Below are 27,788 nucleotides of genomic sequence, written 5' to 3' on the forward strand. Positions count from 1 at the left end.
AATTCTCCGCTTGGTTCATACTCTAATATATTGATCCCTAATGTATATGAACATAAAGAACTGAAAAGTGGTAAGTGGAAACCTGAAAATAGAAGCATGGTTTGTAACTGGTGGTACCTATCATTTATAGAATTGTGACTGAGCATTTTGTTCTACTATTATTTTATTCAAAAATTTATGCCTTCCTGTTTTCTAAAGTTCAAACATAACAGAAGTGTGGAAAATAAATTGTGCAAGTATCCTGTTCAACACTTGCCTGCGATTCTGGACTGCTAATTGCCAGTCATTGAGAAAGTTCCCACAGAACCTTTCTGTGACCATAATGTGAGAGTCTGTGCTAATTTTGTTTGCAACTGAAAATAAATGGCTGAACCCCCTAAAGAACATGGGTGTGGAGCTCTCCTAGGAATGCACTGGGCCAGCTGTCTGACTCTCCCTCACTCTGAAGATGCTAAAGTGAGACACCTCACACAGTGCACCTTCAGAAAGGGGAATGTGGCAGCAAGGTGGAGGGAAGACAGATGGAAACATGGGCAGAGGTGCAAAAAGGCAAAGTCCCCATTCACATACGTGTAAACCATGCAAGTATTCACAACATGGTTTTTGAAAAAATTCCAAATGAGTAAGAATAAGAAGTAAAATATGTGAGTCCCCACCTTTCTTCTTTTTCACTGCCCTCACCAGCCAGTGGACATCCTTTGCAAAGCCCTTGTTCCAGGTAACATTCTCGCTTCTGCTGACCTTCAGGTACAGGATCACACTGAGTCACACTGTCTCCAAAGGCCAATCCCCAGATGTAACATGTGTCCTTTCTCATTGGGATTTATTGATATACTATCTGTGGAAGCAAACCTGAAGTGCCTGCTAGGGGCAGCCAGGGCTGAAGAGGGAGGCGTTGGCTCATGGCTGGGACAGGGGATGAGCAGTCCAGGACACACAACATACAATGTGCAACATCATTCTTTATCATGAGAAGAAGCAGAGATCGTGAGTGAGAAAACTACACAGAACAAGTGTCCCTTCGGTTGGTTAAGGGTCTGGTCTACAAACTAACTTTGGCTTCTTGGTCATCTGGACCTATAACCCCAGTCACAGGGGAGGCATCAGGCTGGAGAAAGGAGAAACGAAGATGATATGGATGAAGATGAAGACGACATCCAAGGGCTCCATTTAGGGGCTTTGTGTGAAGGCTTCCTCTGGAATCTTGCCCTCAGCCTGGGGGAAGTGGTGGGAAGGGGTTGGGATGCCAGAAGAGACAGGAGCCCCGAGTTTCATCCCCAGGCCCCCCAGCCTCCACCTTCTTGGCCTTCCTGAAGGCCTGGAAACATCCATCCTCTACCCACTGGGATCCCAGACCTCACCTTGAGCATGGTGAAGACCTGTCCAGCTGTGGTGTAGTTCCATTTGTTGTCCTGCAGGCACCTGGGGTGAGAGAAGAACAGGTGATTTCCATTACTACCACAAGGCAGACGCACAGACCGTGCAATGCCACTGACAAATCCATGTCATTATTATGCTGGGACATGTGTACCAGAATGAGCACTGTGTGTAATGATGAAGACACCTAGTGAAAATCAGAACATCTACCCATTAGCATTGTTCCCCCTCGAATTCAAAGCTATAAAATACAGCTGTTCAAAAGAAGAAGGGAGCTTAATTTATATTGATAAAGAAAGATGTCCAAGAAAATAGCAAATGGAAATTTTAAAAATATAAGTTTTCAAACATTTATTTAATTGAGATATAATTCACATACTGTAACATGCATCATTTTAAACTGTACATGTTAGTGTGCAATTCAATGAGTTTTTAGTATATTCACAATGCTGGGCAGCCATCACAATGATCTAATTCCAGAATATTTTCATCACCACAGAAAGAAACTCCTTATCTCTTAGCAGTCACTGTCTGTTGCCCCCCACAGCCTGCCTTTCCCCCAGAACTTGGCAACCAGTAATCTCCTTTCTGACTCTATGCATTTGTCTGTTCTGGAAGTTTCATTTAAAAGGAATCATACAATATGTGGCCTTTTGTGACAGGCTTCTTTCTCTTACCCTAGTGTTTTCAAAATTCATCCATGTTGTAGCATGTATCAGAACTTCCTCTTTATGGCTGCTTAATATTACACTATGAAGGTAGCACATTTTTTATCCATTCATCATTTAATGGACATTTGGGCTAGTTTACACTTTTTTGCTATTATAAATATTTCCACTATGAACATTCCTGTATGAGTTTTTGTATGATTGTATGTTCTTATTTCTCTTGGTATTTATCTAGGAGTGATATTCCTGTGTCATGTGGTAACTATATGTTTAACATACGGAGGAACTGCCAAATTGTTTTCCACAGTGAATGCTTCCTTTACTTTCCCATTGGCAATATATGAGAGTTCTAATTTCTCTACATACTCATCACCATTTGTTATATTCTGTTTTATTAATTGAAGCCATCCTAGTCAGCGTGAAGTGGTAATTCATTGTGGTTTTGATGTGCATTTCCCTGATGATTAATGATGTTGAGCCCATTTCCATGTGGTTATTTTCCATCTATAAGTCTTCTTTGGAGAAATATCTACTCAAATTCTTTATCCATTTTAAAAAATTGGATTACAGGCACACTTCATTTTATTGCACTTCACTTTATTGTGCTTTGCAGATACTGCATTTTTTATTGTTTTTTTTTCCTACAAATTGAAAGTTTGTGGCAACCCTGCATAGAGCAAGTCTATTGGTGCCATTTTTTCTAACAGCATATGCTCACTTTAAGTCTCTGTATTACATTTTGGTAATTATCACAATATTTCAATCTTTTTCATTGTAATTATATCTTTTGTGGTGATCTGTGATCTTTAATGTTACTATTGTAATTATTTTGGTGTGCCACAAACTGTGCCCGTATAAGATGGCAAACTTAATTGATAAATGTATGTGCTCTGACTGTTCCACTGACTAGCCATTCCCGTCTTTCTCCCTCTTCTCAGGCCTCCCTATTCCCTCCCAATAGTCACAACAGTGTTGAAATTAGTCCAATTAAATAACCCTACAATGACCTCTAAGTGTTCAAGTGAGAGGATGAGTTACACATCTCTCATTTTAAATCAAAAGTTAGAAATGATTAAGTTTAGTAAGGAAGGCATGTCAAAAGCTGAGATAGCCAAAAGGTAGGCCTCTCGCACTAAACAATTAGCCAAGTTGTGAATGCAAATGACAAGTTTTTGAAGGAAATTAAAACTGCTACTCCAGTGAACACATGAATAATAAAAAAGTGAAACAGCCTTATTGCTGATATGGAGAAAATTTTAGTAGTCTGGGCAGAAGAACAAACCAGCCTCAACATTCGCCTAAGCCAAAGCCTAATCCAGAGCAAGAACATAACTCTCTTCAATTCTATGAAGGCTGAGAGAGGTGAGGAGGCTACAGAAAACAAAGTTTGATGTAGCAGAAGTTGGTTCATGAGGTTTAAGGAAAGAAGTCATCTCCATAACAAAAAAGTGCAAGGCGAAGCAGCAAGTGCTGTTGTAGAAGCTGCAGCAGGTTATCCAGCATATCTAGTAAAGATAATAGATGAAGGTGGCTACACTCAACAACAGATTTCAATATAGGTTAAACAGCTTCTATTGGAAGAAAATGCCATCTAGGACTTTCATAGCTAGAGAGAATTCAATGCCTGGCTTTGAAGCTTCAAAAGATAGGCTGACTCTTTTGTTATGGGCTAATGCAGCTGGTGACTTTAAGTTGAAGCCAATGCTCATTTACCATTCTGAAAATCCTAGGGCCCTTAAGAATTATACCAAATCCACTCTGCCCATGCTCTATAAATAGAACAAAGCCTGGATGACAACACATCTGTTTACAACATGGTTTACTGAATATTTTAAGCCCACTGTTCAAAACTACTACTCATAAAAAAGATTACTTTCAAAATATTACTGTTCATTGACAATATATCTGGACTTCCAAGAGCTCTGATAGAGATGTACAATGAGATTCATGTTGTTTTCATGCCTGCTAACACAACATCCATTCTGCAGCTTATGGATCAAGGAGTCATTTTGACTTTCAAGTTTAATTATTTAAGAAATATATTTCATAAGGCTATAGCTGCCTAGATAGTGATTCCTCTGATGGATCTGGGCAGAGTCAACTGAAAACCTTCTGGAAAGGATTCACCATTCTAGATGGCATGAAGAACATTCATGATTCATGGGGAAGAGGTCAAAATATCAACATTAACAGAAGTTTCCAGCCCTTCTGGTTGACTTTGAGGGGTTCAAGACTTTAGTGGTGGAAGGAGCTGCAGATATGGTGGAAATATAAAGAGAATTAAAATTAGAAATGGAGCCTGAAGATATGAATGAATTGCTGCAATCTTATGATAAAACTTGAACAGATGAGGAGTTGCTTCTTTTTGTTCCTTTTTTCTCTTTTCCTTTTATTAGATAAACTGTGGGTTTACAGAACAAGTATGCATAAAATACAGGATTCTCATATACCACCCCACAACCAACACCTTGGATTAGTGTGGAACATTTGTTCCAATTTATGATAGCACATTTTTATAACTGTACTATTAATTAAAGGCCATGATTTGACTTAGGGTTCACTGTGTAGTGAAGTTCCATGGATTTTTAAAATTACTCTGTTACCATATATACAATCTAACATTTCCCCCTTTTAAATCATATTCATATATATATTAAAGTGCAGTTAATTGCATTCACAATGTTGTGCTACCATCGTCACCATCCATTACCAAAATATTTCCATCATTCCAAATAGGAACCCTGTACATTTTAAGCCTTAACTTCCCACTCCCTCTGGATGAGCAAAGAAAGTGCCTTCTTGAGATAGAATCTACTCTTGGCAAAGATGATGTGAACATTGTTGAAATGACAACAAAGGATTTAGACTATTACATAAACTTCATTGATAAGGCAGTGGCAGAGTTTGAGAGGATTGACTACAATTTTGAAAGAAGTTCTGTTGTGGGTAAAATGCTATTAAAGAGAATCGCATGCTATAGAGAAATCTTTCGTGAAAGGAATAGTCAATCAATGCAGCAAACTTCATTGTCTTATTTTAAGAAATTGTCATGGCCACCCCAACCTTCAGCAACCACCATCCTGATCAGGCAGTAGCTATCAACCTAGAGGCAAGACTCTCCACCAGCAGAAAGATTATGACTCGCTGAAGGCACAGATGATGGCTAGCTATTTTTAGTAATAAAGTTTTTTCTACTTTCTGTGGTTTATTTTTTTATTTTTTTTTAATTAGAGAAGTTGAAGCTTTACAAAAAAATTATGTAAAAATAACAGCATTCCCATATACCCACTATTGTTGACACTTTGGATTAGTTTGGTACCTTTGTTAAAATTGATGAAGGAATATTAAAAATTATACTAACTACAGTCCATAGTTTATATTAGGTGTTTTTTTAACCACATACTATCCTATTATTAATACTTTGCATTAGCATGGTACATTTGTTATAATTCACGAAAGAACATTTTTTAAATGGTACAATTAATTATAGTTCATCATTTACAATAGGGTTCACTGTTATACAGTCCTATTTTTTTTATCTTCATTTTATTGAGATATATTCACATACCACACAGTCATACAAAACAAATCGTACTTTCGATTGTTTACAGTACCATTACATAGTTGTACATTCATCACCTAAATCAATCCCTGACACCTTCATTAGCACACACACAAAAATAACAAGAATAATAATTAGAGTGAAAAAGAGCAATTGAAGTAAAAAAGAACACTGGGTACCTTTGTCTGTTTGTTTCCTTCCCCTATTTTTCTACTCATCCATCCATAAACTAGACAAAGTGGAGTGTGGTCCTTATGGCTTTCCCAATCCCATTGTCACCCCTCATAAGCTACATTTTTATACAACTGTCTTCGAGATTCATGGGTTCTGGGTTGTAGTTTGATAGTTTCAGGTATCCACCACCAGCTACCCCAATTCTTTGGAACCTAAAAAGGGTTGTGTAAAGTGTGCGTAAGAGTGCCCACCAGAGTGTCCTCTCGGCTCCTTTTGGAATCTCTCTGCCACTGAAGCTTATTTCATTTCCTTTCACATCCCCCTTTTGGTCAAGAAGATGTTCTCCGTCCCACGATGCCAGGTCTACATTCCTTCCCGGGAGTCATATTCCACGTTGCCAGGGAGATTCACTCCCCTGGGTGTCTGATCCCACGTAGCGGGGAGGGCAGTGATTTCACCTTTCAAGTTGGCTTAGCCAGAGAGAGAGGGCCACATCTGAGCAACAAAGAGGCATTCGGGAGGAGGCTCTTAGGCACAACCATAGGGAGGCCTAGCCTCTCCTTTGCAGCAACCGTCTTCCCAAGGGTAAAACTTATGGTAGAGGGCTCAACCCATCAAACCACCAGTCCCCTATGTCTGTGGTCATGTTAGCAACCATCGAGGTGGGGTAGGCGAATACCCCTGCATTCTCCACAGGCTCCTCAAGGGGGCACTACATCTTTTTTTTTTTCCTTGTTTTTCTTTTTTTTTTTTTTTTTTAACTTTCCCTTCTTTTCTAAATCAACTGTATGAAAAAAAAGTTAAAAAGAAAACAAACATACAATAAAAGAACATTTCAAAGAGACCATAACAAGGGAGGAAGAAAAAGACAACTAACCTAAGATAACTGCTTAACTTCCAACATGTTCCTACTTTACCCCAAGAAAGTTACATAATATAGCAACATTTCTGTGAACTTGTTCCTACTATATCCATCAGAAATTAACAGACCATAGTCATTCCTGGGCATCCCCAGAACGTTAAATAGCTTATCTGTTCTTCTTGGATTATTGTTCCCCCTTCCTTAATTGCTCTCTATTGCTAGTTCCCCTACATTCTACATTATAAACCATTTGTTTTACATTTTTCAAAGTTCACATTAGAGGTAGCATATAATATTTCTCTTTTTGTGCCTGGCTTATTTCGCTCAGCATTATGTCTTCAAGGTTCATCCATGTTGTCATATGTTTCACGAGATCGTTCCTTCTTACTGCCGCGTAGTATTCCATCGTGTGTATATACCACATTTTATTTATCCACTCATCTGTTGAAGGACATTTGGGTTGTTTCCATTTCTTGGCAATTGTGAATAATGCTGCTATGAACATTGGCGTGCAGATATCTGTTCGTGTCACTGCTTTCCGACCTTCCGGGTATATACCGAGAAGTGCAATCGCTGGATCGAATGGTAACTCTATGTCTAGTTTTCTAAGGAACTGCCAGACTGACTTCCAGAGTGGCTGAACCATTATACAGTCCCACCAACAATGAATAAGAGTTCCAATTTCTCCACATCCCCTCCAGCATTTGTAGTTTCCTGTTTGTTTAATGGCAGCCACTCTAATAGGTGTTAGATGGTATCTCATTGTGGTCTTAATTTGCATCTCTCTAATAGCTAGTGAAGCTGAACATTTTTTCATGTGTTTCTTGGCCATTTGTATTTCCTCTTCAGAGAACTGTCTTTTCATATCTTTTGCCCACTTTATAATTGGGCTGTCTGTACTATTGTCATTGAGTTGTAGGATTTCTTTATATATGCAAGATATCAGTCTTTTGTCAGATACATGGTTTCCAAAAATTTTTTCCCATTGAGTTGGCTACCTCTTTACCTTTTTGAGAAATTCCTTTGAGGTGCAGAAACTTCTAAGCTTGAGGAGTTCCCATTTATCTATTTTCTCTTTTGTTGCTTGTGCTTTGGGTGTAAAGTCTAGGAAGTGGCCGCCTAATACAAGGTCTTGAAGATGTTTTCCTACATTATCTTCTAGGAGTTTTATGGTACTTTCTTTTATATTGAGATCTTTGGTCCATTTTGAGTTAATTTTTGTGTAGGGTGTGAGGTAGGAGTCCTCTTTCATTCTTTTGGATATGGATATCCAACTCTCCCAGCCCCATTTGTTGAAAAGACCATTATGACTCAGTTCAGTGACTTTGGGGGCCTTATCAAAGATCAGTCGGCCATAGATCTGAGGGTCTATCTCTGAATTCTCAATTCGATTCCATTGATCTATATGTCTATCCTTGTGCCAGTACCATGCTGTTTTGGCAACTGTGGCTTTATAATAAGCTTCAAAGTCAGGGAGTGTAAGTCCTCCCACTTCGTTTTTCCTTTTTAGAGTGTCTTTAGCAATTCGAGGCATCTTCCCTTTCCAAATAAATTTGATAACTAGCTTTTCCAAGTCTGCAAAGTAGGTTGTTGGAATTTTGATTGGGATTGCATTGAATCTGTAGATGAGTTTGGGTAGAATTGACATCTTAATGACATTTAGCCTTCCTATCCATGAACATGGAATATTTTTCCATCTTTTAAGGTCCCCTTCTATTTCTTTTAGTAGAGTTATGTAGTTTTCTTTGTATAGGTCTTTTACATCTTTGGTTAAGTTTATTCCTAGGTACTTCATTTTTTTAGTTGCTATTGAAAATGGTATCTTTTTCTTGAGTGTCTCTTCAGTTTGTTCATTTCTAGCATATAGAAACATTACTGACTTATGTGCATTAATCTTGTATCCCGCTACTTTGCTAAATTTGTTTATTAGCTCTAGTAGCTGTATCGTCCATTTCTCAGGGTTTTCTAGATATAAGATCATATCATCTGCAAACAATGACAGTTTTACTTCTTCTTTTCCAGTTTGGATGCCTTTTATTTCTTTGTCTTGCCGGATTGCCCTGGCTAGCACTTCCAGCACAATGTTGAATAACAGTGGTGACAGCGGGCATCCTTGTCTTGTTCCTGATCTTAGAGGGAAGGCTTTCAGTCTCTCACCATTGAGTACTATGCTGGCTGTGGGTTTTTCATATATGCTCTTTATCATGTTGAGGAAGTTTCCTTCAATTCCTACCTTTTGAAGTGTTTTTATCAAAAACGGATGTTGGATTTTGTCAAATGCTTTTTCAGCATCTATTGAGATGATCAATTGATTTTTCCCTTTTGACTTGTTAATGTGTTGTAATACGTTGATTGATTTTCTTATGTTGAACCATCCTTGCATGCCTGGAATGAACCCGACTTGGTCATGGTGTATGATTTTTTTAATGTGTCTTTGGATTCAATTTGCAAGTATTTTGTTGAGGATTTTTGCATCTATATTCATTAGGGAGATTGGCCGGTAGTTTTCCTTTTTTGTAGCATCTTTGCCTGGTTTTGGTATTAGATTGATGTTAGCTTCATAAAATGAGTTAGGTAGTGTTCCCTTTTCTTCAATGTTTTGAAAGAGTTTGAGTAAGATTGGTGTCAGTTCTTTCTGGAAAGTTTGGTAGAATTCCCCTGTGAAGCCATCTGGCCCTGGGCATTTATTTGTGGGAAGATTTTTGATGACTGATTGGATCTCTTTGCTTGTGATGGGTTGGTTGAGGTCTTCTATTTCTTCTCTGGTCAGTCTAGGTTGTTCATATGTTTCCAGGAAATTGTCCATTTCTTCTGCATTATCCAGTTTGTTGCCATACAGTTGTTCATAATATCCTCTTATAATTTTTTTAATTTCTTCAGGATCTGCAGTTATGTCACCTTTTTCATTCATTATTTTGTTTATATGGGTCTTCTCTCTTTTTGATTTTGTCAGTCTAGCTAGGGGCCTGTCAATCTTGTTGATCTTCTCAAAGAACCAACTTTTGGTGATATTTATCCTCTATTGTTTTTTTGTTCTCTATGTCATTTATTTCTGCTTTAATCCTTGTTATTTCTTTTCTTGTACTTGGTTTAGGATTGGTTTGCTGTTCATTTTCTAGCTTCTTCAGTTGATCCATTAGTTCTTTGATTTTGGCTCTTTCTTCCTTTTTAATATATGCATTTAGTGCTATAAATTTCCCCCTCAGCACTGCTTTTGCTGCATCCCATAGGTTTTGGTATGTTGTGTTCTCATTTTCATTCGTCTCTATATATTTAGCAATTTCTCTTGCTATTTCTTCTTTAACCCACTGATTGTTTAGGAGTGTGTTGTTTAACCTCCAGGTATTTGTGAATTTTCTAAGTCTCTGATGGTTATTGACTTCTAATTGTATTCCATTGTGGTCAGAGAATGTGCTTTGAATAATTTCAATCTTTTTAAATTTACTGAGGCTTGTTTTATGTCCCAGCATATGATCTATTCTGGAGAAAGTTCCGTGAGCACTAGAAAAGTATGTGTATCCTGGTGATTTGGGATGTAATGTCCTGTATATGTCTGTTAAATCTAATTCATTTATCAGATTGTTTAGGTTTTCAATTTCCTTATTGGTCTTCTGTCTGGTTGATGTATCTCTAGGAGAGAGTGATGTGTTGACGTCTCCCACAATTATTGTGGAAACATCAATTGCTTCCTTTAGTTTTGCCAGTGTTTCTCTCATGTATTTTGTGGCACCTTGATTGGTTGCATAGACATTTATGATTGTTATTTCTTCTTGTTGAATTGCCCCTTTTATTAGTATGTAGTGGCCTTCTTTGTCTCTCAAAACATCCCTGCATTTGAAGTCTATTTTATCTGAGATTAATATTGCTACACCTGCTTTCTTTTGGCTGTAGCTTGCATGAAATATTTTTTCCATCCTTTCACTTTCAGTTTCTTTGTGTCCCTGTGTCTAAGATGAGTCTCTTGTATGCAACCTATTGATGGTTCATTTTTTTTGATCCATTCTGCGAATCTATATCTTTTAATTGGGGAGTTTAATCCATTTACATTCAACATTATAACCGTGAAGGCATTTCTTGAATCAGCCATCTTCTCCTTTGGTTGATGTTTGTCATATTTTTCCCCTCTGTCTATTAATATCCTTTATTGTACCCATACCGAATCTCTTTAGTACTGAACCTTTCTCCAAGTCTCTCTGTCCTTTCTTTGTTTCTCTGTCTGTAGGGCTCCCTTTAGTATCTCCAGTAGGGCAGGTCTCTTGTTAGCAAATTCTCTCAGCATTTGTTTGTCTGTGAAAAATTTAAGCTCTCCCTCAAATTTGAAGGAGAGCTTTGCTGGATAAAGTATTCTTGGCTGGAAATTTTTCTCAGTCAGAATTTTAAATATATCGTGCCACTGCCTTCTTGCCTCCATGGTGGCTGCTGAGTAGTCACTACTTAGTCTTATGCTGTTTCCTTTGTATGTGGTGAATTGCTTTTCTCTTGCTGCTTTCAGAACTTGCTCCTTCTCTTCTGTGTTTGACAGTGTGATCAGTATATCTCTCGGAGTGGGTTTATTTGGATTTATTCTATTTGGAGTTCGCTGAGCATTTATGATTTGTGTATTTATGTTGTTTAGAAGATTTGGGAAGTTTTCCCCAACAATTTCTTTGAATACTCTTCCTAGACCTTTACCCTTTTCTTCCCCTTCTGGGACACCAATGAGTCTTATATTCGGACGTTTCATATTATCTATCATATCCCTGAGGTCCATTTCGATTTTTTCAATTTTTTTCCCCATTCTTTCTCTTATGCTTTCATTTTCCATTCTGTCATCTTCCAGGTCACTGATTCGTTGTTCAACTTCCTCTAGTCTTGTACTATGAGTGTCCAGAATCTTTTTAATTTGGTCAACAGTTTCTTTAATTTCCATAAGATCATCCATTTTTTTTATTTAGTCTTGCAATGTCTTCTTTATGCTCTTCTAGGGTCTTCTTGATTTCCTTTGTATCCCATACTATGGTCTCATTGTTCATCTTTAGTTCTTTGGGTAGCTGCTCTAGGTGCTGTGTCTCTTCTGTTCTTTTGATTTGGGTGCTTGGGCTTGGGTTATCCATATCGTCTGGTTTTTTCATATGCTTTATAATTTTCTGTTGTTTTTGGCCTCGTGGCATTTGCTGAACTTGATAGGGTTCTTTTAGGATTTGTAGACCAATTGAAGTCCTTATCTCTAATTTATCAGATCTACAGCTTCGTGGAGTACACTTTCTCTAACTAACCAGCAGGTGGCGTCCACAAGCCACCTGTTCTCCACAAGCCAGTTCTCCCCTGCTTAGCCTTTTTGGTGAGTGGGGGAGTGAGTCTTGTGGGGTCTAATTGGTGTACCAAGCTTGCGTGTGTATTTGGTGTTGCCTGCCCTGTATATGGGGCGTGTTTCTGGGCAGTCGGGGAGGGGGGGTGGCCCTAACAATCAAATCTCCCTGGTGATCCTAGAGTTTTAAAGCTGCTGCAATAGTCTAATCCTTCAGTTCAGTCCTGCCACAGTTTGTCTCTGCCACTGACCCACAAGTCCTTGGTATTGGCGTATGGCTCCTGAGACTTGCAAGTGGGCCCCTCTTCCAGGCTGTGCACCCCGGGTCCTCTGTTGAGGGATGACTGTGCTATGTCACAGGTGAGTTCCGTCCCCCCAGGGCGGTTCTGGGCTGCTGGGCTGTGTAGGGGGGCTCCCAGTCTGCTGAAATGATGGCTGAATTGGGCTTTGTTAATTCACACTGCTCCACCTTCCCAACTCTGGGAGAATCAGCTGAGGTTGCAGGGAAGGCTGATGTCCACGCCCAGTTTTGTGGTGTGTGCCTGTTATTTGAAGCACTTCCGTCACACTGGGTTGTCTGGGGCAGCTCTGGGCTATGGGGCTGGCGATGGGCAGGAGTGTTTCCTGTCCACCAGGATGATGGCTGTGAGCGGACACCCCCCTTTTCTTGGGAAGTTGTGGTGTTTAGTGAATTTTCTCAGCCACTGGATTATTGCCTTTTGTCTCAGAGCTCTCTTAGTTCTGGTCTTGACTTGACCTGCCCAAATTGCAAGTCTTTGAAGCTTTCTGTATTGGGCTTCTTAGAGTAATTGTTTTAGAAAAAGAAAAAAGGATTAAAAAAAAAAAAAAAAAAAAAAGGGCCCTCCTCAGAGATCTAATGGGTTATTGAAATGCTAAGAGACAAAGCAACCAGGGCCATTAAGGAAAGGTCCACAGGGCAGAGAGATCAGCTTTTCTTCGGGATTTGCATATGCACCTCAGGGCCTGAGCTCTGCCCTTCCCCTTTCTATGTTCACCAGAACTCCAAAAATCCTCCGCTTTTATTTTGGAGTTTTTCGTGTTGTTTTTTTTCTATGCCTGTCTCCTCTCTGCTGGGCTGGCTGCTCTCAGATTCTCTGGTGTCTGGTCTCAGTCTATCTATGGTTGGAGTTTGGATCAGTAGAATGAGTTTCCGATTAGGGCTGCCACTGCAGTTCTCCCTTCTCCTTCCCGGAGGTGACAGCCCCTCCTCCCCCGGGACTGAGCCTGGCAGGGAGGGGCGCGGGTCCCCTGGCCGCAAAAACTTACAGATTTCGCTGATCTCAGCAGTTCCACGTTTTCATGAGTGTTGTATGAAGTATGCCCAAAGTCAGATTGCTCTGTGGTGTCCAGTCCACGCAGTTCCTGGCTTTCTACCTACTTTCCTGGAGGAGTAACTAAAACATACAGCTCACCTGTCCGCCATCTTTCCCTATGTTTTATCTTCTAATTTTTATTCTAGTAACACGTATACAACACAAAATTTCTTCTTTTAGCTATATTCACATATATAATTCAGTGCTGTTAATTACACTCACCATAATGTGCTACCATCACTACCATACATATCCAAAGTTTACAATCACCTAAACAGAAATTTAGTATAAATTAAAAATTAAATTCCCATTCTCTACCCCCAACCCATCCCCTGGTAACCAATATTCTAGATTCTAACTCTATGGGTTTGCTTGTTTAAATTATTTCATATCAGTGAGATCATACAATATTTTTCCTTTTGTGTCTGGCTTATTTCACTCAGCATAATGTCTTCAAGGTTTATTCATATTGTAGCATGTATGTGGACTTCATTCCTTTTTATGGCTCAATAATATTCCATATTAAATCCCCCAAAAACACTAAGCTCTTTACACACGGGGAGACCAATCTGAGCTTTCTCACTTATTCTCCTCTTTCCTTGATTGGGTACCCTGCAATAAAAACTCTTTGTTTTCTCAAAATCCTGGTGTCACTCCATTGACTTCTGTATGTATTGGGCAAATGACCTGATTTGCTTGATAAAAATTTGGTGACTCTGGTGGGACTGAAAAGCCCCCAGGTCCTTCCAAGGCCCTGGAGTGACAGGATTGTCTAGTCACCGACCCTGCATGGCCACCTAGAAGCTTGATGACTGAGGCTTTCTCTGACACCACCAGGGTGGCAAACATGTCGGCGCAATTATATTTTGAGGCAAGAAACATTTCCAGGTTCCAGAAATCTAATCAGTGAGACAGGGGAAGATAGAGTTGAGGCCAGTAAGGTTGCTGGGGGTGTGAGTTCCCGACTGGGGTTAAAAGTTCCCAAGCTGCTCCTTCCTCCAAGACCTCTTCTGTCCCCTACCACTACATCTGATCTGGTTCTAATCTAGTCTGATCTGGTTATTGGATTGTTTGGATCTCTGTAAAGTAACGCTACAGTGTTTGTAAAACTACTTGTTAATATTGTAAAATTAATTGTTATTTTAGATAATCATGGGAAATGTTAATAGTATACCTAATTGTAGCTCCTTAGGATGTATATAGAATAATTGTTCAGAGTTCAGCAATAAATTGATGAAAAGAAAGAGAATGATTTTCTTTTGTAATTCAGTCTGGTCACAATAAAAATTAGAGTCAGAAGAAAAGTGGCCAGAGAATGTGTCTGTTAATTATAATACCATAGTGCAGATAAAACTGCTCTGTAAGATGGAAGAAAAATGGGATGAAGTACCTTACATACAACCTTTCATTGCCCTCAATCAGAAAAAGTATTTCCAAAAAATGAGTAAGATTATGGTACTAAAAAGTAAGGTCTTCCAGACTCTAATCCGGGGGACATCTTTCATGTACCTCTGCTGTTTCCAACAGCCCCATATCTATATGCTAATGGTGCTCTATTAGGAGAGGGGCTTAGAACATCTCAACCAGCCCTAATTTACCCTCCTGTGCATAGCACACAGGAGGAAACAGCCGCTGTGCCTAGTATACAGGAGGAAAAGACTCAGTAACTACCATACAAGAGGAAATGGCTCTTGTGACTAAAATACAGGAAGAAAGGGCCCCTGTACATAGCATACAGGAGGAAACATCCCCTGGGCCTATCATACTGTAGGAAACGGTCCCTGTGCATAGCATGAGGTAGAAACGGAGCCTGCCAAAGAGGAGGAACCAACCCCAGAGCCTGTCATAAAGGGGGGAAACAGCTCCTGTGCCTTGCATGCAAAAGGAAATGGCCCCTGTGCCTAGCATTCAGAAATCAATGGCTCCTGTTATTAAATACAGTACGAAATGGTCCCTGTGCCTAGCATACAGGTGAAAACAGTCAGTAAAGGATGAAATGGTCCCTGTGCCTATCATACAGTAGGAAACGGATCTTGGACCTTGCACACAGGCAGAAAAGGCCCCTGTGCCTAGAATAAGGAGGAAAGGGCCCCTGTGCTTTTCATACAAAAAGAAATGGCCACTGTGCCTAGCATACAGAAAGAAAGGCCTCCTATGCCTTGCTTACAGAAGGAAAGGGCCCATGTGCATAGAATACAGGCGGAAAGGGCCCCTGTGCCTTTCATACACAATGAAATGGCCCCTGTGCCTAGCATACAGGAGGAAATGGTCCCTGTGCCTAGCATACAGGAGGAAAGAGCTCCCATGATTTTCATACAAAAAGAAATGGTCACTGTGCCTACCATACAGGAGAAAAAAAGGCTCCAGTGACTTGATATATGAGGAAATAGCCCTAGGCCTAGCATATGAAAAGAAACAGACCCTGTTCCTTAGAAACAGGAGGAAATGGGCCACTGTACCTAGCATACAGGAGGAAAGGGCCCCTTCTTGTTGCATAGAAATGTAAATGGCCCATTTGCCTGGCATACAGGAAGAAAAGGCCCCAGTTCCTTGCATACAGGAGGAAACCAGCCCCAGTGCCTACTTTACAGTAAGAAACGGCCCCTATGTCTTGCATACAAAAGAAACAGCACCTATGCCTAGCATACAGAAATCAATGGCTCCTGCTACAGCATACTGGTGGAAATGGCCCCTGTGCCCAGAATACAGGTGGAAAAGGTCCCAAAGCCTAGAATACAGGAGGAATGGGTCCCAGTGCCTAGCACACAGGAGGAAATTGCCCCTGAGCCTATCAAACAGGAGGAAATGGCTCTTGTACCTTGCATACAGGAGGAAATGGCCCATGTGCCTAGCATACAGGAGGAAAGGGACCCTGTCCTTTTTATACAAAAAGAAATGGACCCTGTGCCTAGCATACACAAAGAAAAGCCTCCTTGCCTTCATACACGAAGAAATGGCCCCTGTGCCTTGTTTACAGGTGGAAACAGCTGCAGTGCCTAGCATAAATGAGGAAAAGGCTCCTGAATCCAGCATACAGTATGAAATGTCCACTGTGCCTACCACACAGCATGAAACAGCCCATTGCCTAGCATACAGGTGACAGTGGCCCAATGCCTATCATACAGTAGGAAATGACCCCTGTGCCTACCATATATGAGAAAATGGCCAATGGGCCTAGCATGGAGGAGAAAACAGTCCCGGTGCCTATCTTACAGGAGGAAATGTGTCTTGCATACTTGAAAACGGCCCTGTACTTCACATACTGTGGAAGTGGCCCCTATGCCTAGCATACAGGTAGGAACAGCCCCTGTGCCTAGAATACAGGATGAAATGCCCCTATGTCTTGTATTTAGGAGGAAACAACCTGGTGTATAGCATACAGGTGGAAACGGCCCCTGTTACTAGCATACATGAGAAAAAGGCCGCTGTGCCTAGCTTACACATGGAAACAGACACTGTGAATCACACAGAAATGTAAATGGCCCCTGTGTCTAGAATACAGGACTAAATGGCCCCTGTGCCTAGCACACAGGAGGATAGGGCCCTCTGCCAAGCATACAGGAGTAATATGTGCTTGTGACTTGCATAAGAATGGAAACGGCCCCTGAGCACTGCATATAGGAGGAAATGGCCTCGGAGCCTAGCATACAGGAGGAAATCGCAACTGTGCCTAGCATACAGGAGTAAACGTCCCCCTTTGCATTGCATACAGGAGGAAATGGCTCCTGTACCTATCACACAGGAGGAAACTACCCCTGTGTCTGGCATACAGGAGGAAGCAGCCCCCGAACCTACCATATAGGAGGAAACGGACCCTGTGCCTAGCATACAAGAGGAAAGGGCCCCTGTGTCCCCCATAGAGGATTAAATGGCCCTTGTGCATAGCATGCAGGAGGAAATGGCCTCTGTGCTTAGCTTACAGGAGGAAACTGCCCTTGCTCCCACCATGCAGAAAGGAATGGTCTCCACTCCCATACCCATCAGGGTACTCTACTTGGCCAGGAGGTTACCTTACCAACTGCAGACCCATCAACTAGCCCATCCCCCTTGAGACAAGTCCACATAAGACTAGATGACCAGGGAAATCCTCACTGATTTGTGTACATATATTCACCATTTTCAATGTCAGAAAAACAACAATCCTACCTATAGGGATGACCTTAAGACAATGGAGAATGTTTGCTTCAGTCTTTGCTACACCCAATCCAACTTGGGCTGATATAGATGCCCTGCTTAATACTCTTTTGACAGGGGAAGAGAGAAGGATGGTATGAGAAAAGGCTAAGCAGGAAACTGATAGATTGCATGTGGACTACCCAAATAATCCTGTATATTCAGGAGCCAGTCAAGCTACACCAATCGCTGACCCCACTGGAAGCCAAAGGATCTTGGTGACAGGACCAAGCTAGACCATTATAAATAGTGTATGATAATAGGACTGCAGAAAACAGTGCCAAAGCCTACAAACCTAAAAAGAGTACAGGAATTACAGCAAGAGCTAAAAGAAAGCCCTTCAGCTTTTTTTAAAAGAATTTTTGGAGCATATAGAGAGTTCAGAGACATAGACCCAGAACAGTTAGATAATGCAAGTTTAATAAACATGACTTTTATCTGCCAGAGTGCAACAGACATCAGAAAGAAATTACAAAAACTGGATGGGGTCCTCAGCCTGTCTGCCTCACAACTTGTTGGGATTGCTTTTAAAGCCTACAACAACTGAGATCAGGTTAAGGAAACAGGTACCTAAAATGGCAAGCTGCCTTAATTGGAGCTGTTATCAAATACAGTAACCATAGACCAAGAATTGAGAAAGTAAGACTCTGGGGCCCACAGCAACCATGTAGAAACCTAGCCAGTCCAAGGAACCTAGGTTCTAGTCAACATGCTTATTGCAAAGAGGAAGAGAACTGGAAAAGGTTTGTCCCAGGTGACCCTGGGACCAGTTTCCAGGGTGGGCGGGGAGGCTGGGATACCCAAACTCCAGATGCCACAACAGGGCACCGCCGACAGTGACTTAGAATGAAGGGACCCAGGGGCTCTTCTGGGAGACTGTTCTGCCCTCTCAGTTTCCCATACCGGGGGAAAAACAATTAATTGGCTTTCTCGTTGATACTGGTGCAACTTATTTGGTACCAAATAAAAAGCAAAGCTCAATTTCAACCGAAACAGTAGCCATAACCGGTGTATCAGGGAAGAGTGTCCACCGGCCCTTTCTGAAACCATTAGAAAGTCAAATTGGGAGTGAAAACCGAAAACAGTCTTCTATATGCACCTGAATGTCCAGTGCCTCTGCTAGGATGAGATTTACTAGCCAAATTAAATGCACAAATAACCTTTTCTCCAAAACATTTAACCGTAGAAGTACTTCCAGAGCAGGCCTGTGCCCTATAAGCTGCTTTGCTGTTTGCGGAAGTCACTCAAGAAACCCATGATTCTGGAGGAAATCCAGTCATCAGTAAATCGAGAAACCTGGGCAGATGGAAAGCCAGGATGACCAAAAATGGCAGAACTGACCCAGGTAAAGCTTTGACAGCCAGGTACAATTCGTCATGGTAAACAATATCCACTCAAATTAGAATACCACCCTATTATCAACACCTTGCTCTAGTGTGGTATATTTGTTGCAATTCATGAAAGAACACTTTTTAATAATTATGCTATCAACTATAGCACATCATCTACAATAGGGTTCAGTGTTTGTGTTGTACAGTCCTGTTTGTTTGCTTAAAATTTTGATTCTAGTAACATATATACAACCTAGAACTTCCCCTTTTAACCACATTCAAATATGAAATTCATTGCTGTTAATCACAACACAATGTTGTGCTACCACCATCTGCAACCATTATTAAAGCTTTACAATTAACCAAAACAGAAACTCTGTACAATTTCAGCATTAACTCACCATTCCCTTCCCACACCCTAAGTCCTGGTAACCTATATTCTAGATTCTGACTTTGAGTTTGCTAATTCTAATTATTTCATATCAGTGAGCTCAATCAATATTTGTCCCTTTCTGCCTGCCTTATGTCACTCAACATGATGTCTTCAAGGTTCAGCCATGTTGTCACAGGTATCAGAACTCCATTCCTTTTCACAGTTTAATAATAGTCCATTGTATGTGTGTGCCACATTTCATTTATCCATTCGTCGGTTGATGGGCACTTGGGTTGCTTCCATCTTTTGGCAATTGTGAATAATGCCACCATGAACACTGGTGTGCTAATATCTGTTTGAGTCTCTGCTTTCAAATCTCTTGAGTATATTTCTAGAAGTGGGAATGCCAGATCATATGGTAATTCTATACTTAAGTCTCTGAGGAATTGACAAACTATCTTCCACAGTGGCTGCAACATTATACAATCCCACCGACAATGACTGAGTGTTCCTATTTTTCCTCATCCTCTCCAATACATGTAATTTGTTTTGTTTTTCATAATAGCCATTCTAGTGAGTATGAAATGTTATCTTTTTGTGGTTTTAATTTGCATTTCCCTAGTAGCTAATGATGGTGAGCATGTTGTCATGTGCTTTCTGGCCATTTGTATATCTTCCTTGGAGAAATGTCTATTCAAGGCTTTTGCCCATTTTTCAATTGGGTTGTTTGTCTTTTTGTTAAGTTGAAGGATTTCTTTTTATATTCCAGATATTAAACCCTTAATCAGATATGTGGCTTCCAAATATCTCTTCCATTGGGTAGGTTGTCATTTTACTTTCCTGAGAAAATCCTTATTCTTTTGGCAATGTTTTGTAGTTTTCTGTGTACACAACCTTTGCAGCCTTGGATAAATTTATTCCAAGATATTTGCTCCTTTTTGATACTACTGTAAATGGAATTTTTTCTTGATTTCCTCTTCAGCTTGCACATTTCTAGTGTATAGAAACACTACTGATTTCTGTGTGTTGATCTTGTACCCCTCCACTTTGCTGAATTCATTTATTAGCTCTAGTAGCTTTGTTGTAGATTTTTTGGGAAATTCTAAATATAGGAACAATCTTTTTACATTTATTGAGACTTATTTTGTGACTCAACATGTGGTCTCTCTTGTAGAATGATCCATATGCACTTGAGAGGAACATGTATCCTGCTGTTTGGGGTTTCTATGTTCTGTATATGTCTGTCAGTTCTAGTTCTTTTATCATATTATTCAAGTTCACTGTTTCCTTATTGATCTTCCATCTAGATGTTCTATCTATTGATGAGAGTGGTGTAGAGTCTCCATCTATTATTGTAGAGGTGTCTATTTCTCCCTTCAGTTTTGCCAGTATCTGCCTCATGCATTTTGAGGCACTGTGCTCAGATGCATAAATATTTGTGATTGTTATTTCTTCTTGGTGGATTGCCTTTTCCTTAATACATAGTGTCCTTCTTCATCTCTTTTAACAGCTTTTGACTGAATGTCTATTTTATCTGATATTTGCTTAGCTACCCCAGTTCTTTTTTGGTTACTATTTGCATAGAATATCCTTTTCCATCCTTTCACTTTCAATCTATTTTTTTTTTTTTCTGCCCTTACAGAATTTAATGAGGTTTTCAAATGCTTTCACAAAAATTTTAAAAGACTCCCTTTATGATTATGTTGTAACTCAAAGATAACAAATGTGGAACTTCACATTACATCTTTTGGGGGGGGTGTTTTACACATATACATATGCACACCTGCTAAATACACATATACACTTTTGATTCTTTAAGATTTAAAAATATAATCTAAAACTTGTTTTTCTTAGTCTGTTTTGTCCCTTAAGGTAAGATCTCAAGACTTGTTGTGGACCACTGTGGGTTCCACAGAATTCCTTCCCTGCTTGCTGTGCTTCCATCCTTTTCATTCTCACCAAAGAAAGCACTTCAGAATTTAGGAGTGGGAAGGATATTATCAAATAGTTCTAGTTTATATTCAAGGTACTCAACCTAAAACCTTAAAACTTTTAACTATTACTCATATTCAGTCCTTACAATATACTTTATAACAATAGTTGTTTTGTTTTTTTAAATAATAGTTTTGAGAGCGGACAAGTCACTCAAATAGGGGAGAAAGTATAAGTTGTCTTTATATTTTTATTTATTTTTCTAATGTCTACTTTTTTCTTTCCAATATACATATTAACACAGGAGTACATACATACAATTTATACAACTTTATATTGGGGCTGTGTATATGATTTATTTTTTGGTAGGATGCAAAATCAAATATTTGGAAGGCCTGTGGTTGAAGAGGGTTGAACTTGGGTTGGTTTCCAATCTTAGCAAACTGGGAAGTGAATCCTTTCTCTTTTCATTCTACTGAAGACTCATGAAGTAAGAAAGCCAGTCTGCTGGACTGCTCTATTTATTTCAGTTGAAATCAAGTATTGGCACTTGCTTATTGCTCCATTTCATACCTGCAAGTTAGGCCCTTATGGGGCTGGCTTCCAAGCATCTTACTAACCTACAAAGGCAATATAAAGGTGACTATTCTACTTGGTATAACATTATATCCTTCAGTAAATTGAGGTTATCCAACCAGTGAGAACTGATTAAATTGTTCTCTCTCAGCCCCAGGAAGCAATTAAACACTAACTAAACGTTAGCTTAGAGGTTTGGAAAGATTTATAACAAAAAAGTGAAATCAGTAGTTAAGATTTTTATAAAGTTTAAATTCAAAAACTCCCAACAATGATTACAATTGGTATTTGTTTAAAGTGATATATTTGTAGCCCAGATAGTTCTTAAATTGTACATTTTAGGTTTTACCAACTTCATAAAAATACTTTGGGGACAGCTGCACCCACATTTCCATCACATGATTATTTTTTGCCTATTCTTCTCTCGCTTTTCTTTCCCAAATAACTTCTTTCAGATATGGTTCAAGATACAATTTATCCTCCTCATATTATTTCCACTGCTGTTTAGGCAAGGGTCTACCATCTCATGCTCAGGTCGAGTGCTCTCTTAATGCGAAACACCCTGTTATAGAGGTTCTCAGGAAGCCTTCTTATGGCCTCTTTTACATCTTCATTCTCAGCTATTGTATCATCTCTCATTAACCCCAATTTATTGAACCCTGCAGCATTATAATACCATTTTCGAATACCATCCAGCCACCGGCCTGATGCTGCAACAGCAGGGTGGCCCGCCATTTTGACCCCCTCAATCTATTTTTGACTTTGGTCTAAGGGGAGTCTCTTGTAAACAACATAAAATTAGATCACACTATTTTATCAATTTTGCCAACCTGTGTCTTTTGTTTGGGGGGTTTAATCCATTTAATATTCATTGTTATTACTGTAAAGGCAGTACTTATTTCAGCCATTTTGTACTTTGGTTTTATATGACATATCTTTCTTTTGTTTCTCTTTTTCTGTATAGTTGATCTTTTGTGATGTATATGACTGATTCCTTTCTCATTTCTGCTCTCCATATTTTACAAATTCTTCCTTTTCGCTTACCCTTGGGTTTACATTGTACAACCTACATCTATAACCTATTAATTTGAAAAGATTCCAACTTAGGTTCAATAGCATACACATTCTCTGCTCCCATATCCTTCTGTTTTCCCTCTTTATGTTGTTTTTATCCCACATTGCACCTTTATATTTTGTACATCTGTTATCCAGAAATATGCCTTCTTGTTCAGTTGTATTCTGACTGTTATAGGAATTAAAGAGTAGAGTTGTGCATTGAGGTTACAATACTGTTGGGTTTAGCATTTGCCATTTTAGTTACCCTTACTGATTATCTTCATTTCTTCATACTACTCCATGCCACTCTTTCCTGTCTTTTCCTTTCAACCTGCAGAACTCCCTTTAGTAATTCTTGCATGGCAGGTCTCTTGTTGAACTCTCTCAGTTTCTGATAATCTTTGAATATTTTAAACTCCTCCTCATTTTTGAAGGACAGTTTTACCAGATAAAGAATTCTTGGCTGGCAGTTTTTCTCTTTCAGTACCTTAAATATATCATACCACTGCCTTCTTACCTCCATGGTTTCTGATGAGAAATCAGATTTTAGTCTTATTGAGGATCCCTTGTATGTGGTGCATTGCTTTTCTCTTGCTGCTTTCAGAATTCTCTATTTATCTTTGGAATTTGATATTCTGACTAGTATGTGTCTTGGAATAAGTCTATTATGAATTATTTTGTTTGAACTACATTGCCCTTCTTGAACATTTATATTTAAGTCTTTCATAAGAGTTGGGAAAATTTGATCATTATTTCTGCAAATGTTTTTTCTGTCCCTTTTACCTTTTCTTCTTCTTCTGGGATACCTGGGATGTATATATTTGTATGTTTTGTGCTGTCATTCAAATACCTGAGACCCTGCCCATGATGTACATGTTTGTATGCTTTGTTCTGTCAGTCAAATTCATAAGACAATGCTCATTTTTAAAATTCTTTTCTCTATATCTGTTCTTCCTGTATGATTTTGATTGACCTGTCTTCTAGTTCACTGATTCTTTCTTCTGCCTGTTCAAATCTGCTGTTGTAGGTCTCTAACGTGTTCTTAATCTCTGTTATTGTGCCTTTCATCCCCCTAATTTCTGCCCTGTTTCTCTTAATACTTTCAAATTCTTCTTTATGCTCATACATTGTCTTATTAATACCCTTTATTGCTTAGCCATAATTACTTCATCTCCTTGAATTAATTTAGATTTTTTTGACCTTCTTTGATTAGTTATTCCAAATGCTTGTCCATCTTAAGTTTTAATTTGTTCCATTGACTGAGCCATATCTTTCTGTATCTTAGTTTGATTTATAATTTTTTGATATCTTGGCCTCTGCTTATCTTGATTAGTTAACTCTGAAGGTCAGTTTTTCCCTCTTTCCTAGGGTTTTATTGTTAATTGGATTCATGTTAAGACTCTTCTTTGATGCTTGGTCCCAACTTATTCTAGACCTTTAGAGCAGCCCATGTTTAACTGTTCAGATTTTGTCAGCTCTTCTTCATCTGATTCTTAGCCTGGATATATGGTATAATTTTTAAGATTGCATTTTCTGATCAATTGCTTCACCTCCAGGAGAATGCTTCCATTTCTCTGTTCCTTCTCTGGTATTCTTGATCTGTTTGTTTGTTTTTATGTAGAATTTTCTCCCCAAATCCTTTGACTTGTTTAATTCTTCCCCCTTACTCAGTACTCCCTTTCCCTGTCACTTTTCAGATATGGGACCCTCCTGTCTAATTGCAGTTCAGTTTAACCTCCCCTGTTTTTCCTGTTAGGCTGTCTGCCTCTGGTTTCTTCCCTGTTATGGTATCCTGCATGTGAGAGCCTTGTGGAGTCAATCCAGAAAAGGAGGATCACTCCAGAAAAGTTCATTTTGTGTTTGAGTAGTCCAGCCAGTGGAATCTGGATTTAATAAGTGCACCTGTTGCCCACAGTTCTGTCACATTCTCTCCCTCTCTCTTCCCCCTGGGGGCCCTTTTGTATGCAGCAAGACTTAGCAATTTGTGTTCTGCCCTGGATCTCTATGGAGTTGGGTTTCTGTGCCTGGATATGCATGGGGTTCTAATTTGCTGCTGTGAGTGGCTCTACAGTTTTTGTGCACAGGAGGAGCAACCCTGGCCACTGCCTCTGTATGAATCCCAAGCTTTGCAGGACTGATTGAGTGGGAGGGAATATGGATCAGTGGGTCCAGGACTGAAATTTCCTACCTGCTTTTGTAGGTTATTTTTCTTTATCTTCTATTCAGCATTTGTGGAGTCTTTCTCCACTTTTTACAGCCCTACAATGTTCTAAGCTAGTGGGATTTGTCCTTTTATTAGCTGATTCTGAGGGAAGACTTTTCCAGGGGATGTCTTACATTGCCATATTGATGACATCACTCCTTGCAATAAAGTATTTTAAATTAAGAGATGTACATTGCTTTTTAGACATAATGTTATTGAACACTAGACTACAGTATAGTGTATGCATAACTTTGATGTGCACTGGCAAACCAAAAAATTTTGTGTTACTTGCTTTATTGTGATATTTGCTTTATTGCAGTTGTCTTGAACTGAGCACACAATATCTCTGAGGTATGCCTGTATTTGTCTTTGGATTGTTGAGTCATAAGAATTCTTCATATATTTTCAATAGCAGACTGCTATCAGATTTATGATTTGAAAATATTTTCTTCTATTCTGTGGATTATCTTGTCACTTTCATGATAGTATCTTTTGATGCAAAAAAAGCTTTTAATTTTTATGAAATCCAATTTATCTACTTTTTCTTTGGTTACTTGTGTTTTGGTGTCATATTTAAGAAATTATTGCTTAATTCTAAATCACAAAGATTTACCCCATGTTTTCTTCTAAGAGTTGTTTATTTTTGGCTTTTTTAGATCTTCAATTCATTTTGAGTCAGTTTTTGTACATGGTGTGAGGTAGGGATGAACATTCATTCTTTTGCATGTGGATATTCAACTGTTCAGCAACATTTTGTTGAAAAGATTAATTTTTCCCCACCGAATTTGTTTGGCACCCTGGTGGAAAATCAAATGACCACAAATATATGGTGTATTTGTGGGCTTTCTATTCCATTCCATTCACTTATGTATTTATCCATATGCCAGTACCATACAGTATGATTATGTAGCTTTGTGATAAGTTTTGGAATTGGAATTATGAATGCTCAACTTCATTCTTTTTATCAAGGTTGTTTTGTTTATTTTGAGTCCATAGCATTTCCATATGAATTTTAATATCAGCTTATGGATTTATGCAAATAGGCTAGCAGGGATTTTGATAAAGATTGTGTTGAATGTGTAGATAAATTTGGAAGTATGTTAAGTCTTCCAATCCATGAACATGGATGTGTTTTCATTTATTTTGGTCTTCTTTAACTTATTACAATATTTTATAGGTTTCAAAATATAAGTTGTGCATCTCTTTTGTTAAAGTTGGTCCATGTTATCCTTTTTGATGCTATTGTGAAAAGAATTTTTAATACAAATCATTTTCAAATTGTTAATTTCTTGAAATACAATTGTGTTGTATTGGTGAAAGACTGAAAGCTTTCCCTCTAAATCTGGAACAAGACAGGGATGCCCACTCTCATCACTGTTATTCAACATTGTGCTATAAGTCCTAGCTAGAGCAAATAGGCAAGTAAAAGAAAAAAAGGCATCCAAATTGGAAAAGAAGGAAAACTTTCACTAATTTCAGATGACACGATTCTATACATAGAAAGTCCCGAAAAATTTACAACAAAGCTAAAAGGGCTAATAACAAGTTCAGCAAAGTGGTGGGATACAAGAACAACAAGCAAATATCAGTTCTCCCATACATTTGTAATGAACATCTGAGGAGGAAATCAAGAAAAAATTCCCTTTACAATAACAACTAAAAGAATCAAATATCTAGGAATAAATGTAACCAAGGATGTAAAGGACCTGTATTCAAAAAAGTACAGAACATTGCTAAAAGAAATCAAAGAAGACCTAAATAAATGGAAGGGTATTCTGTGTTCATGGATTGGAAGATTAAATATCTTTCAGACGTAAATTCTACCCAAATTGATTTACAGATTCAAAGCAATCCCAATCAGAATTCCAGCAGCCTACATTGTAGAAAAGGAAAAGCTAATTATCAAATTTATCTGGAAGGATAAAGAGCCCTGAAGAGACAAAAACATCGTGAAAATGAAGAAGGAAGATGGAGAACTCACACTTCCTTACTTTAAAGCATATTACAAGACTACCGTGATCAAAACAGCATGGCACTGGCATAAAGATCAATATATTGACCAATGGAACTAAATTGAGGGTTCAAAAATAGACCCTCACATCTGTGGACAATTGGTTATTGACAAGGCTGCCAAGTCCACTCAACTGGGACAGAATAGTCTCTTCAACAATGGTGCTGGGAGAATTGGATATCCATATGCAAAAGAATGATAAAAGATGCCTATCTCATACCTTATAAAAAAATTAACTCAAAATGGATCAAAGACCTAAGTATAAGAACTAGGGCCAGAAAAGTCCTAGAAGAAAATGTAGGGAAGCATCTTCAATATCTTGTGTTACACAATGGTTTCTTAGACTTTATACCCAAAGCAGAAGCAACAAAAGAAAAAATAATAATAAAAGATAATATAATAAGTAAATAAAAATATATAATAAAATATAAATATATTATTTATACAATATTTATGTAATATAATGAATAATATAATAAATAAATAAATAAAAAGAATAAAAAAGAAAAAATAACTAAATGGGATCTCATCAAAATTAAAAACTTTTGAACATCAAAGGACTTTGTCAAGAGAGTGAAAAGGCAACCTACCCAATGGGAGAAAATAACTCAACAAAAAAGACAAACAACCCAATTAAAAATTGGGCAAAAGACTTGAAGGGACATTTTTCCAAAGAGGAAATACAAATAGCTAAAAAGCACATGAAAAGGTGTTCAACATCACCAGCTATTAAGGAAATTCAATTCAAAACCACAAGGAGATATCATTTCACACCTACTAGAAGGTGGAGAAATAGGAACACTCATTCACTGCTGATGGGAATGTAAAATGGTGCCGCTGCCGTGGAAGACAGTTTGGTGATCCCTCAG

The 27,788-nt window shown here is 38.8% G+C and overlaps 1 protein-coding gene and 1 pseudogene across 1 annotated transcript in view; both read right to left on the reverse strand.

Moving 5' to 3' along the window:
• Window positions 1–1,118: 1,118 nt before the first annotated feature.
• The window catches only part of LOC119522319 (nuclear RNA export factor 1-like), a 35,975-nt gene continuing 9,305 nt past the window's right edge, over window positions 1,119–27,788 (reverse strand). Inside the window, exons 18-19 of the mRNA XM_037820867.1 lie at window positions 1,362–1,422; window positions 1,119–1,215 (exon numbers count right to left, since the gene is read on the reverse strand). Of these exons, the coding sequence (XP_037676795.1) occupies window positions 1,171–1,215; window positions 1,362–1,422 (106 nt within the window). The 3' untranslated portion in view covers window positions 1,119–1,170. The remainder of the gene's footprint in view (window positions 1,216–1,361; window positions 1,423–27,788) is intronic.
• On the reverse strand, window positions 18,650–22,384 carry LOC119523253 (annotated as a pseudogene).

The sequence above is a fragment of the Choloepus didactylus genome, chromosome X (genome assembly GCF_015220235.1).
Source record: "Choloepus didactylus isolate mChoDid1 chromosome X, mChoDid1.pri, whole genome shotgun sequence".
NCBI classification, from domain to species: Eukaryota; Metazoa; Chordata; class Mammalia; order Pilosa; family Megalonychidae; genus Choloepus; species Choloepus didactylus.